General features: G+C 35.3%; 1 protein-coding gene across 1 annotated transcript; it reads left to right on the top strand.

Annotated features, from left to right (window-relative positions):
- The first annotated feature begins 2215 nt into the window (after window positions 1-2215).
- Window positions 2216-13864, top strand: LOC116130869 (putative ion channel POLLUX-like 2). Its single transcript, XM_031416565.1, has 24 exons — window positions 2216-2458; window positions 2890-2963; window positions 3577-3680; window positions 4313-4599; window positions 5495-5566; window positions 5860-5935; window positions 6035-6133; window positions 6212-6366; window positions 6462-6566; window positions 7310-7396; window positions 7474-7558; window positions 7641-7788; window positions 10404-10480; window positions 10575-10655; window positions 10920-11108; window positions 11227-11340; window positions 12026-12118; window positions 12210-12336; window positions 12400-12476; window positions 12587-12634; window positions 12717-12786; window positions 12874-12947; window positions 13264-13374; window positions 13465-13864. The coding sequence occupies exons 1-24, from the start codon at window positions 2361-2363 to the stop codon at window positions 13564-13566; spliced, it is 2553 nt and encodes an 850-aa protein (XP_031272425.1). The 5' UTR covers window positions 2216-2360; the 3' UTR covers window positions 13567-13864.
- Window positions 13865-13937: the final 73 nt, after the last annotated feature.

Genomic DNA, 13937 nt, shown 5'->3' with positions numbered 1-13937 from the left:
AAACTATAGGGACTAAATTGTTATTTTCTCAATGATCTATTGTACGCAAGTTGCAAGATACCAAACATAATGTAATCTGAGATTCATAGATAAATAATTATTTATCAAAATCTTAGAAGACGTTTTGTAATAAATGAGTCGTTGAATTTAATCTATGGTCTTTCTTTTTACTTTTTTAAGTCTTACCTAACCCCAATAAAACTATTGTTGAGACAAGTGCTAGTAGTATTCAAATAAATACTAGTTTATATTAACAATTAATGGATAAACAATCAATTCAATTGATCATCATTATGACTAGAAAGAGACTTGAAATTGGTTGCAATAGCAAACTTTAAGGGTGAACACGGGTAGTGGGTAGAATCGGAACCAGCGGGTAGAACCAAAACCTACTCGGAACCGATACTATGCGAGTAGGTTCCGGATCTAGTTCCTACAGGTTTCAAAACTAGAACCGGAACCCAAACCTAGGACAAGAACATGAAGCGGGTACCCGACTTGAAACTTGCTTCGAACCTGTTTGTGTTTTGGTTTTGATTGAGAAATTTTATGTGAATTATGATGGATTATTGAATTCAATTGTTGCCTACAGATTAGAGGATTTATAAGTCACATTGGACACAAATGAATGAGTAATCAAAAATTGAAAACTACTAAATGTAGGTTTTCTTAATTTGTTTGGGGTGTATTTGTAAACTTTTAAGGTATGTTTGTCATTTTTTAAACTAATAGGGGGTAATCGATTTTTTATAGGATACCCGGGTAAGGAACCGAAACCCGCATTTCAGGTTCTGGTTCTAATTCCTTTTTTTGGAAATCTGCACTATGCGGTTTCAGTTTTAGTTCCTCTAAAAAATACAGAGTACCCAGAACCGCTCACTCCCAGCAAACTTTTCTTTAGGTAGTACAATGTTTTTGTTAAGATAATACATTTAATTACTCATGTAGTTGGGTTTGAACTTTGAAGCACAAGGGACAAATAATATGTTGATTAAAAGTTAGAAAACTTATTATTAAGTTAAATAGAATTTTTTTTAGTCTCAACTATAATAATAGTTATAAAAATATCTGTAATAACTAAATTATATATATAGAATACATTTGAGGTTTTAGACCCTAGTATTCAATAAAAATCGGGAGAACAACATGTTTCCCCAAGGTTTGGCGAAACAATACTTTCCCACCCGTCAAGTTTCAAAACCACATTTTCCCACCCACCATTATGTTATGTTGGGAAAATCTATTCTCTGATATGGTATAATTGTGTAAAGACGAAAATACCCTTATCTCTTCTTCTTCCCTTTTCTTCTTTCTCCTCCGATAAATCGCACCCATCAGTTTTGGCTGATTCGCACCTAGTCGGGTGCAAATCAATCGGAATCCCACCCGACCTTCTCAAGTTGCAGTTGTGCGTGAGCTGGTGATCTAGGGCAGACCAGCGAAATTGCACTATTATATGTGCAAACTAGAGTGGTTAACGACAGCCACCAATGCACATGCGAACAACATACTTAGTCGAGGACAGAGCGTGCATTGATGCGAGATGCACAATCGAGTAGGGACAACGAAAAAGGTAGCCACATCACAAATTGGGGCAAGAACTCGAACAACAGGTTCACCAGGCCCGTGGCGGCACAAAGAGATGTGAGAACGGGCTCGGGATGGCGAATGAACCCCAACGATGCAAAGAAACGCACGATCCAATCGACTAGTGGAGGCGAAACAACTGGATTTGTAGGTGCACACAAGCAAACATGCATGAGGGCAATAGCAACTTGAACGGCGTGACCACCAAAGGGTAGACCATGACGAGAAAGATGGGGGAAGATGAGGGCTGTAGTGGGGCGTTAAAATAATATCAGAAATGGCCAGTAACAACTCCCCTTGCAGCCAAGAGGTTGAGAGTAAATGACATTATTACTCTTTGGCTGTTTTTTGAATTTACCATTTTGTCCTTCTTTGATTAAAGGGCAATGGCTAGTGGGTGGGAAATTGTCATTTTGAAACTTGGAGGGTCGAAAAATGTCATTTGGCCAAACCTTGGGTGGGAATCGTTTCTCCCATAAAAATCATAGAAAATTTTGAATCAGATAGTTGACTTAATAAGATTCAGAAGGTTCAAGTTGTTTCATTATTTGATTTAAAAAAAAAAAAAAAAAAAAAACCAATTTTAACTCGACAGCCCATACAATAGTTTGGTTGCGCATACAAATCACGTTCAGATATGATAGTGTAGTTTCGAAATTACAAATTAAACGTTCTCTCTTTTCTTTTTCCACAACCAAACTCCTTCCTCTCGGTCAGTCTTTTTGTCAGACTTCAGAGCACTGAAAGAGAGAGCCCGAGCCCGAGCCGCAGAGATGCTTCTTGGTCAGTTGCTGAGCTCGCAGCCATGCGTTTTAACTCCTCCATTTTCGACTCCGACTCCCACTCGCTCTAACTCGTCTTCTTCAAAGAGGTAACTCGCTCCTTCTTTACATTTCATTTCTCTTCTTCTTCTTCTTCTTCTTCTTCTTCTTATTATTATTATTATTATTATTTTGATGTTAAATCGTTGATGATGTCGAATTTTATCTCATTTTTTTAACTAACAACGCTCTATCAGTTATGATTATCTCATGGTGATTATATATCTTCGTTTTGTTTTACCTAGTTACAACGATGAATGTTGATTTTTATTAAGGTAAATAATTAAATAGAGTCTTATGGTGATTTGGAGTCAATTTCGGCATGAATTGTGGAACTTATTGTTATCAAGATAAATGAAAAGTGTTCACCTGAATGCATGCATTTGGTGATGCTTGGTTCTATAGAAAAAAAGTATCTACTGAAGCTAAAGTTTCGTTTTCAGTTGCAAGGAAGAAAGTGGTCTGACATTGTAAATTTCAGGAAATCAATGACGTGCCACTTTTGGTGGATCCAGTCTTCTTTACAGGCACATAATTTTAAATTACAAAATGCAGGTGAGTTGTAAAGTAATTGTGTGTTATAATAACTTGGTTCTGTTCTTAATATCTCCTCATTGACTGATAGTTATGAGTCCACTTTTCTACCTGTAAATGAGACAAACAGATTGCTAGTCAGATTCATAACATTTTAACTTTTAAAGGCCAGTAGTACTCTCATTAGCTATCATCATCTTGTTATTTGTCATTTTCATGAGGGAACACATTATTGTGTTGTTTGCCTTTTCTCTTCAGTTCTTCTAGCTTCTCCACACGGTCCCATACGATTTAATGAATCTCTTGGCTGATTGAATTCTTGTGTATCATTCACAAAAGTCTGAGGGGACTGAACCTTTTAGAGAATAAAACTTTAGGATGTTTGTTGTGATTGTGTCATGTACATAGACACAAATAATATCTATGAAATTATATATGTATGATGTTTATTGATGACGTATATGCTTGCTTTTATTTCATTGTGGTGTTGTGCAATAATTCTGCTGCATATTATTTGATTTGATTGTATAAATTGTTTTGTTCTCACTATCTTTGGTGCCTAACCAAGCAACTAGTGAATAAAAAATCTTCCTTGTATTCTTCAATGATTCATGATTTTGATATGCTTTCCCAGGTAAGTGGGAGGCTTGTTCTCAAAGAACATGGGATAAGATGGATCCTAATATGCAAATACATTTGGGTTCTAAGTTATGTAGGATGGACCAGAATGATACTCAGGTGAGCATCAAATGAAATGTTCTGGAGAAGTCGAAGAAAGATGCTTTTTGTGTTTGTCTGTGTCTGGATAACCCGACTGTGAGCAGTCCAATTTTTTTTTACCATCAACATTTTGATATTGGAGAGTGTAACATAAGGGACTTTTAAATTTGGTTTAAGAATAATGCAGTCCTTATTGTTTGTCAATCCATGTTTTGTTAATTACAAGAACAATTTATTGCTGTAAATGCAATTGAATTCCTCAATATATCTATTGCAGTCTTTCTAAATTTTTCACTGTGGTGTCCCCATCAAAATCATTTGGCCGCTCTTTGTGGAACAGAAGCTTTTGCCACTTCTAGTTGTCATTTACACAGACTGATTTTCCAATTTCTCCTCTACAATATTCTTTTTTCTGGTGAATAGAATCCTTTTTTTAACTTGTATATGCTCTCATAAAGAATGAGGTTTTCCATATTTTGTATTGTATGGTCATTCTTTCTATATTGTGCATTAACCTGTATTACAATCATCTTCATGCTTTCAGGAGAGCATACTCATATGATAAGATTCATCTTAATTGTTTAATTTATGCTGTTTGTTGGTAGTTATCATTTGTTGCAAAAATTTGATATCATTCATGCTGTATGCAGGGTTACCAAGCTGAACTGATGGTTGGAAGATTGTCTTCATTTTTCCTTCTTAGATTGACACAAGTGAATTTTGTAAATATCTTTGCAAAGATGATTCAAGACTTACTTCCCTTTGTGGTTCGGATTTTTGGGACGAGGGGCTTGCCTTTTGCTTGTATGTCTAATTCCTTGAATAAACCCACGCCTCTTAAGTTGGATGTGTCCTTGCCTTCATTTCAAGATGTAAGATGGAGCGTTGCACGGTTACTGTATTTATTCAACATCCAACTTGAGAGAAATGTTGCCACGTAAGTGGGTATAGAATTCACTTCATTCTGGATAATAAGCCTATGCACTGTTCCATCAACTGGATCCAATGTTGTACCCATGGTGTCTATAATGTTTTAATTTATATTTTAGTCTCGTTGTATGATATGATGTCTGCATCATGTTGTCAAAATGTGATTCAGTCTCATAGAGAATGTAGCTTTTGGTTAAAGATATACTTTTATGTATGGAAGTAATGAAATAGCATGAACTCTACCTATATCAATAAATCAAGTTTTAATAGGTCTGACCATCATTCTTCTCTGTGCAATGTATTATTTTTGTTGAATATGGTTTTTGGTTTTATTTGATTTTGTTGTTGATGAACTCTTCTGTAGTGGGATATTGTGGAAAACGATTTTTTTTTTTTTTGTTTTTTTTTTTTGGGAAAGAAAGGCAGGTTTGGGCAATAATCATGTAGGATTAAAAAGCCCAAGATGGATTTCTTGAGTTAGAACAGAGAACAAGGAAAACCATTCTATTTCAATATTTTCTTTGTGCAAAATTTTCTTGGCCGTAGTAGACTTAGAAAATTAGTACCTTTTTTGTACTCCCAAGGGCCAAAAGGCCCAAAACTACCCTCACCCTCTGGATATTGAGGATTTTCATTTAAAGCTTTCAGAGGAGAGGTATAGTCTGTATGCTTGATATATGTGCTGTCTATGGTGTAGGGTCAGTGTCAGTGAAGAACATAGCATAATAAAGATTTAGCTTCTTCCTTTTGTTAAATGTATGCTCATCACTGGTAAACTCATGGATATGGCCCTTGTGCTGTTTGAATGTGTTTTGTGTGTTTCATGACTCTGGTTGATATTAAACTCCAGTCTTTTAAATTAATCTTTGACTTTGAGATCTATTTGTCACAATTGTTTGTAGGTTCCTTGTGGTGCTCCTTGTAGCATGCTTCTCATTTGTCATCATTGGTGGTTTTCTGCTCTTCAAGCTCAGGTAATCTCAAAATATATCCTATCTGAGAATAATTTGGATGTGGCCTTAGTGTTATTACTACTATAACAACTTCCATATCTGGTTTTTATCGCTTTTATATGGTTCACCATGCAGTTATGACTTCTAATATTTGCTATTTGTTCTGTGCCTGGGATTTTGTAATGTCTCTCTTTTGACCTTCTTTCATAGATTGTACTGGTCAATTGAGTAATTTGTTCTTTTTAATTGATTCGTACTTCCTGTATATGCATATTTTTTACTAATCTTGTTATGTTGTATGTTGAATAACACAGGGATCATACACAATCTTTGGAAGACTGCTTATGGGAGGCTTGGGCATGCCTTTGTTCATCATCGACTCATTTAAAAGTGTGATGTCATCCTGTGAAGTTGATTTGGTTCACTTGAAATTTACTGCTGCATTCATATTGCTTGCAACTAATAACATCTTTATGTGCTGGATTCTAGCAAAGAACACGGATTGAACGTGTTATTGGCTTTATTCTTGCTATATGGGGCATATTGTTTTATTCTCGACTATTAAGCACAATGACAGAGCAGTTCAGAGTAAGTTTTTGGAACAGAAATTACATTCCAAAGCTTAATTATAGCACATGGCGTGTATTCAAAATGTATTTTGCACAGAATAATATGCAAAGGCTCAGGGAAGGGGCACAAATGCAAGTTCTGGAGAATGATCATATCATTATTTGTGGAGTTAACAGTCGTCTAAATTTCATCCTAAAGCAACTAAATAAATATCATGAGTTTGCTGTTCGCTTAGGTACTGCTACGGCGAGGTAATTGTCTTTTACACCACCAGCATAATGACTATATTAGTCTTGTGTGTTTTAATACCGTTTTCTGTGACTCTTTTTGTGCATGGGGATTACAGGAGACAGAGAATTCTTCTTATGTCAGATCTTCCCAGGAAGCAGATTGATAAACTTGCTGACAATTTTACCAAAGATCTTAACCATGTTGATGTGCTTACAAAGAGGTATCAGAAATAATTCCTTTCTGCGACTCACAGAAGTACCTTGTGAAAGACACCCTCTTTTCCTCTCATTTAGAACTTTGCCTGGATTTTTTTTTTTTTCTTTTTGGTGGTCACCTTCTTGGCTGGATTGTCCCTTTTGAGTTACAACTTTTGTCTTTTGTTAGTAAAATGGCCCTGACTTCAAAGTTAAGGCCCATTGTCAGTTTTGTTTCATTCTATTTCGTGAACTTTTGATGACTGGAAAGGAGAATAGAAAAAGCATGCAAATATTTCCCTAAAGTAGTTAGTAGCCTGTTGTTCACATTGGAGTCCTAAGTTGTGTCATGTTTTCTGATTATGGGTGGAAAAATAGGTGGGAAGAATCGTGTGATTCATAACTTGAGATCAGGTCAGCTGAAATCAGCCCTTCATGAAAACCTCTTTAATTACGGTTAAGTAGCTCCCTTTATCTAGGATGTTACATTCATATTTGAACTCTATCTTTTGATGGCCATGACCATACATGTTTTCAGAAATTAGTTCCCTGGACCATCAGAATCTCTTATCTCCAATGATAATGTTTTAGTTCAATAGTGATTTAGTGTCCTGCTATGTGCCGGTTGGTTATCAGGAAGTCAAATTGATATGGGAATGACTAAATTAAATTTAGATGAATATAAGATATAAATACCACCTGGATGAGATAGAGTTATTTGAGCTTGATCTGAATCTACTTCTGACATTTTGACTTTCTGCTTGTATAGTTGTAGCCTGAGCTTAACAAAATCATTTGAAAGAGCTGCTGCCAACAAAGCTCGTGCCATTATCATTCTGCCAACTAAAGAAGATAGGTACGAACTAGATCAAGTTGACAGAGTAATTTTTAAATCCAGAATTTGTTTTTGATGTCAGTTCCTCAATTGAATAGGTATGAATTTAATACTGATGCATTTCTATCGGTACTAGCCCTTCAACCAATTCCAAAGATGGAATCTGTTCCCACAATTGTTGAGGTATATTATTTCTGAATAATATCATGCAAAAGGTTTTCTGTTCAAAAAGCTGAGTTGAGTTTTTTCCTCTTACTCAATGCAGGTTTCAGATTCTAATTCATGTGAGCTCCTAAAATCAATATCAGGATTGAAAGTAGAGCCAGTAGAAAATGTTGCATCCAAATTATTTGTTCAGTGCTCTCGGCAGAAGGGGCTCATAAAGATTTACAGACACTTGCTCAATTATCAAAGTATGTCTAAATTCTCCTTAAAGATATATTTACCAAGACCTAGGTGCCCCGGGGGGGTGGGTGGGGGAGGGGTGGAGATGAAGTTTCTAAAATGGATTCTTTTAGCATAGTTTAGCACTGTTGAGCAATTACAAAGTTTTAGAACTTCAACCCTATTTTCAATTGGGTAAGGCTTGATTACTTAAATTTTTTTTACTTAAAATGAGACACTAATTAGTGGTCATGGATATATTGCAATCTAATGTATTCGAAAGGAAAGTCAAAGCTATTTACTTTTTTTGTCAGCTCAGCAGTTTCTAAACCATTGAATTTCTCAATAGATTAATGGCTTAAAATTAGTGTCACAAATTCAGTAAAAAATTTAAGTTGACTCTAGGAAAAAAAATATCAGCCCCAAATGTTAACACTTAAACTCCCAAATCCAGTGACATTCTTAATATCAATGACTAGCACAGTTTGGGATTATAAATTGGTAGTTCTAGTCAAACAAAGTCGTGTTAATAGTAATAGTTAATTTACTATGTTTTTAATGGATAATGAAAACTGCTTCCAGTGTCTGGATGTCGGAAACAAAGTCAAAAAAAAAAAAAAAATTGNAGACAGAGAATTCTTCTTATGTCAGATCTTCCCAGGAAGCAGATTGATAAACTTGCTGACAATTTTACCAAAGATCTTAACCATGTTGATGTGCTTACAAAGAGGTATCAGAAATAATTCCTTTCTGCGACTCACAGAAGTACCTTGTGAAAGACACCTCTTTTCCTCTCATTTAGAACTTTGCCTGGATTTTTTTTTTTTTTCTTTTTGGTGGTCACCTTCTTGGCTGGATTGTCCCTTTTGAGTTACAACTTTTGTCTTTTGTTAGTAAAATGGCCCTGACTTCAAAGTTAAGGCCCATTGTCAGTTTTGTTTTCATTCTATTTCGTGAACTTTTGATGACTGGAAAGGAGAATAGAAAAAGCATGCAAATATTTCCCTCAAGTAGTTAGTAGCCTGTTGTTCACATTGGAGTCCTAAGTTGTGTCATGTTTTCTGATTATGGGTGGAAAAATAGGTGGGAAGAATCGTGTGATTCATAACTTGAGATCAGGTCAGCTGAAATCAGCCCTTCATGAAAACCTCTTTAATTACGGTTAAGTAGCTCCCTTTATCTAGGATGTTACATTCATATTTGAACTCTATCTTTTGATGGCCATGACCATACATGTTTTCAGAAATTAGTTCCCTGGACCATCAGAATCTCTTATCTCCAATGATAATGTTTTAGTTCAATAGTGATTTAGTGTCCTGCTATGTGCCGGTCGGTTATCAGGAAGTCAAATTGATATGGGAATGACTAAATTAAATTTAGATGAATATAAGATATAAATACCACCTGGATGAGATAGAGTTATTTGAGCTTGATCTGAATCTACTTCTGACATTTTGACTTTCTGCTTGTATAGTTGTAGCCTGAGCTTAACAAAATCATTTGAAAGAGCTGCTGCCAACAAAGCTCGTGCCATTATCATTCTGCCAACTAAAGAAGATAGGTACGAACTAGATCAAGTTGACAGAGTAATTTTTAAATCCAGAATTTGTTTTTGATGTCAGTTCCTCAATTGAATAGGTATGAATTTAATACTGATGCATTTCTATCGGTACTAGCCCTTCAACCAATTCCAAAGATGGAATCTGTTCCCACAATTGTTGAGGTATATTATTTCTGAATAATATCATGCAAAAGGTTTTCTGTTCAAAAAGCTGAGTTGAGTTTTTTCCTCTTACTCAATGCAGGTTTCAGATTCTAATTCATGTGAGCTCCTAAAATCAATATCAGGATTGAAAGTAGAGCCAGTAGAAAATGTTGCATCCAAATTATTTGTTCAGTGCTCTCGGCAGAAGGGGCTCATAAAGATTTACAGACACTTGCTCAATTATCAAAGTATGTCTAAATTCTCCTTAAAGATATATTTACCAAGACCTAGGTGCCCCGGGGGGGTGGGTGGGGGAGGGGTGGAGATGAAGTTTCTAAAATGGATTCTTTTAGCATAGTTTAGCACTGTTGAGCAATTACAAAGTTTTAGAACTTCAACCCTATTTTCAATTGGGTAAGGCTTGATTACTTAAATTTTTTTTACTTAAAATGAGACACTAATTAGTGGTCATGGATATATTGCAATCTAATGTATTCGAAAGGAAAGTCAAAGCTATTTACTTTTTTTGTCAGCTCAGCAGTTTCTAAACCATTGAATTTCTCAATAGATTAATGGCTTAAAATTAGTGTCACAAATTCAGTAAAAAATTTAAGTTGACTCTAGGAAAAAAAATATCAGCCCCAAATGTTAACACTTAAACTCCCAAATCCAGTGACATTCTTAATATCAATGACTAGCACAGTTTGGGATTATAAATTGGTAGTTCTAGTCAAACAAAGTCGTGTTAATAGTAATAGTTAATTTACTATGTTTTTAATGGATAATGAAAACTGCTTCCAGTGTCTGGATGTCGGAAACAAAGTCAAAAAAAAAAAAAAAATTGATTTACTTCTTTTCTTTGGAGTGTGAATCATTTTCATCTCACAATGCCATAGGGTCTATCAAGAAACTAATTAGTGTCATGTTTACTTATTGCAGAAAATGTATTTAATCTCGGCAGTTTTCCTAACTTAGCAGGAATAAATTATAGGCAACTAAGGCGTGGAGTTCAAGAGGTGATACTATCTGCTAGAGTTAATTTTTGCAGGGGCAGAAATTCCATGCTGTTTGCTAATTTTGGTTTCTTTCTCCAAATGGATATCCTTTCAGGCAGTTGTTTGTGGTCTTTATAGGAATGCAAAGATATACTTCCACCCAAATGATGAGGAAATTCTGCAGCAAACTGACAAAGTATGTAGATGATATGCTTTTTGAACTTTTTCATATTCCTTATTACTTTAAAAAATTGCAAAGGCTCGGTACTCAGAAAACTGAATGGTTTGACCATTGCAATGTTGCTCACATCTTGATAGTACTTTATATATTGTGATTGTACTGGCTATGATTGCTTCTCTAGATGATGTTGATATATATTTTTCTTAACTAAGTTGTTGAGTTGATTGCATTCCTTGATGTTATTTACGGACTCATTACATTCTTTCACTTTTCATATAGGTTTTGTTCATTGCACCTGTTCACTGGAAAAAGAAGCCCCAGATTGCATATTCAAATGTTGTCAAAGGAAATAAAACTGGTCAAGATTTAGAACCAGAAAATAATGCTGATACTCCAGATCATGCGTTAGAATTGTATAAATCGAGACTTGAATTAATTGTAAAGCGTCCCAACAAACCAGGGTCAAAGGTACAACTTAAGTAAAAAGATTATTCCATAAATGACACTGCGCTTTGGAATATTTGGGATGATAGTATGTGTAACCATGGGATGATAGTATGTGTAACCATTTTACTCCTGAATTCAGGGATCAGACTGGAGTTTAGGACCAAAAGAATGCATACTTTTGGTTGGGTGGCGTTCAGATGTTGTTGAAATGATTGAGGAGTATGATAATTATCTTGGACCTGGCAGTGTGGTGGTATGCTTTTATATTTCAACCTTAGCCATTCTTTCCTTTTGTTTCTGGAATTCAAGGGTTTAAAACCAGGATTCGTATTTTACAAATGTGCAAAACATGCATGTTTTGAAGGTGGTCGTCTAAGTAGCAAAGAATATCATGTAACCTAGTAATTTTTTTTTTTTTTACTTTTTTATTTTTGACATTGGTCAATGATCCGGGATATAATGGTTTAGAAATATGGGAGAAATTTAGGGAGAAGACTGTTTGGTTCTGCATAGTTTGTATCATATAAAGGCAGCATAGACTTTCAACAAGTGGAGACATAATCTAGCTTGTATTCAAGTCATACCGATCCTTCATTTATGTTCTTTTGTGCAGAAAAACATCTTAGCTACTCAGTTTCTTTGGCTTCTTAGTCAAATGGATATATCTTGAGCATCTTCCTTTTGTTGGTATAACCACATTCACATTAACGGTTTTGTTGTTGTACATGCCCCATTATCAGAGCTTTATAGCAAATATTGATGCATAAACTCATGCTATCATCTTGACACTATCTTTTACCACGTGTGGATGTTACTACCAGGAGTGCCATTGATTCAACTTTACTATAACTTCTTGTTGAGCAAAACGTAATTTACTTCTTTTTGATAAAACTGATGAATAGGCACTGGTTTACAGTTCATTTTTATTGTCTATGCAGGAAATATTATCAAATGTACCAATAGATGACAGGAAGAGGGCAACCAATGCTCTTGGTCATGGTAAACTCAAGAATGTCCAGGTCTCCCATAGGGTACTGTCTCGTCCATTCCATCAGGGAGTTGAACATTTCTTGGAAAAAGAATTCTGCTTTCTTTTTAATCTTCATATTTTACATGCTGCAGATTGGGAACCCTATGGACTATGATACTTTGAAGGAAACCATAATAAATATTCAACATACGGTGAATAATAGTGAAGATATTCCCTTCTCTATTGTTGTTATATCTGATAGAGAATCGCTTTTTGGAGGTAATGAATGAATGATGTTTCAGTTAGCTCTATGTAGCTCTACACTAACATTTTCCTCTTCAGATCCAACTAGGGCAGATAAGCAATCGGCATATTCTCTTCTTCTTGCTGAAAATATCTGCAGCAAACTAGGAGTGAAGGTGAGTATGGTTACCAAGATTAGCTTTTATCAATATCAATATCAATCATCATTCTCAATTTTTAAACATGAATTTGAGATTATGTAATCAAATAACTAATATTTATGCAGGTACATAATCTAGTTGCCGAGATTGTTGACTCAAAATTGGGAAAACAAGTAATGCTTCAGCAGACTCTTTTTCTTTTCTTTTTTTATGTCCATGTCAATGGTCTTTACTGAACTCCTGCAATCCCTACAGATTACAAGAATTAAACCATCCCTGATTTATATAGCTGCCAAGGAAGTAATGAGCCTCGTAACAGCTCAAGGTTCTGAATTATATTACTTTTGATATCTCTGTATTTGTATCATTGATGTTTAAGTTCAGAAAAGTAATTTTTCAGTGTTCCCAACAGTTGCGCAGAACAGTGAACTGAATGAGGTGTGGAAAGACATTCTTAATGCAGAAGGTGATGAAATATATGTAAAGGTAAGGGCTACTTGGTTTTTATATGTTCTTCGAATCAGTTAAGGATGGGGAGTCTCAAGTGTGTTCAAGGGGTACTAACTCGGTTTCTCTATAAACAGATAAGGCTCTTGTTTTGTCTGGTTAGATCCAATTGTTATTCCTCTAAGATCGTTTCATCAGTACAGTAGTTATGTTGTTATAGTCATTAAAAAAAGTTAAGGAATGAAATCTACCTATTGGTTTCTTATGATCATTCAGTTGTAATTCAGCAATTATGTAATATCCATCCCATTTTGCCATTATAGCTTTACATAACACTTGCATGTGTTCATGGCAGGATGTTAGCCTTTACATGAAAGAGGGGGAGAATCCATCATTCTCAGAGCTGGCTGAGAGGGCACATTTGCGGCGAGAGGTCGCCATCGGTTATGTAAAAGACAACAAAACGGTATATTCTTGTGAGCTGCCGTATTCATAGTTTAGAATGTTCTTTTCCATACTTATTTGCTTGAGACATCTAAAACCTGTTATATTGCAGGTTATCAATCCCCCTGCCAAGTCGAAACCCCTATCCCTTAACTTGACCGATTCATTAATTGTCATCTCTGAACTTGAAGGAGAACAACCCATCATCGGATAAATCTTCGTTCGTTCTTGGTTCCTGTTTCCCTTTTTGTCGTTTCAGGGTCAGCATTGCTGCAGTGTGAATAGGCAGTTTCATCATAAAAAAGTGTTCTCTAAAATTTTGTCACTGGAGAATGCGAGTATTCAAGGTGTAGATTTGCGAGAAAAGCATTTGCTTCTTTTTATCATTGTAACAATGAGGTAAACAAGAAAAGAGGTCTTGTAAATTTCTCTTCATTCATGTTTCTGTGTAGGTAAATGTAATATCAAATAATTGTCTGTGTTTTAAACAGTATAATTTTTTCTTCCATTTACAGCTCCTGTAATAAGGCATTCATTTTTGGCAGGATTATCAAAGGGATCTTCTATGGTACCTGACTAATGCTA

Source organism: Pistacia vera, unplaced genomic scaffold (genome assembly GCF_008641045.1).
Source record: "Pistacia vera cultivar Batoury unplaced genomic scaffold, PisVer_v2 Contig225, whole genome shotgun sequence".
In the NCBI taxonomy this organism is placed as follows: domain Eukaryota; kingdom Viridiplantae; phylum Streptophyta; class Magnoliopsida; order Sapindales; family Anacardiaceae; genus Pistacia; species Pistacia vera.
This window is presented reverse-complemented; position numbering and strand designations above follow the sequence as displayed.

Excerpts from the sequence above, each read along its gene's own strand:
- LOC116130869 (XM_031416565.1), top strand. The coding sequence starts at position 2,361 with ATGCTTCTTGGTCAGTTGCTGAGCTCGCAGCCATGCGTTTTAACTCCT. Across the intron at positions 4,600-5,494 it reads CTTGAGAGAAATGTTGCCAC|GTTCCTTGTGGTGCTCCTTG; the intron begins GTAAGTGGGTAT and ends AATTGTTTGTAG. Across the intron at positions 6,367-6,461 it reads TTAGGTACTGCTACGGCGAG|GAGACAGAGAATTCTTCTTA; the intron begins GTAATTGTCTTT and ends TGGGGATTACAG.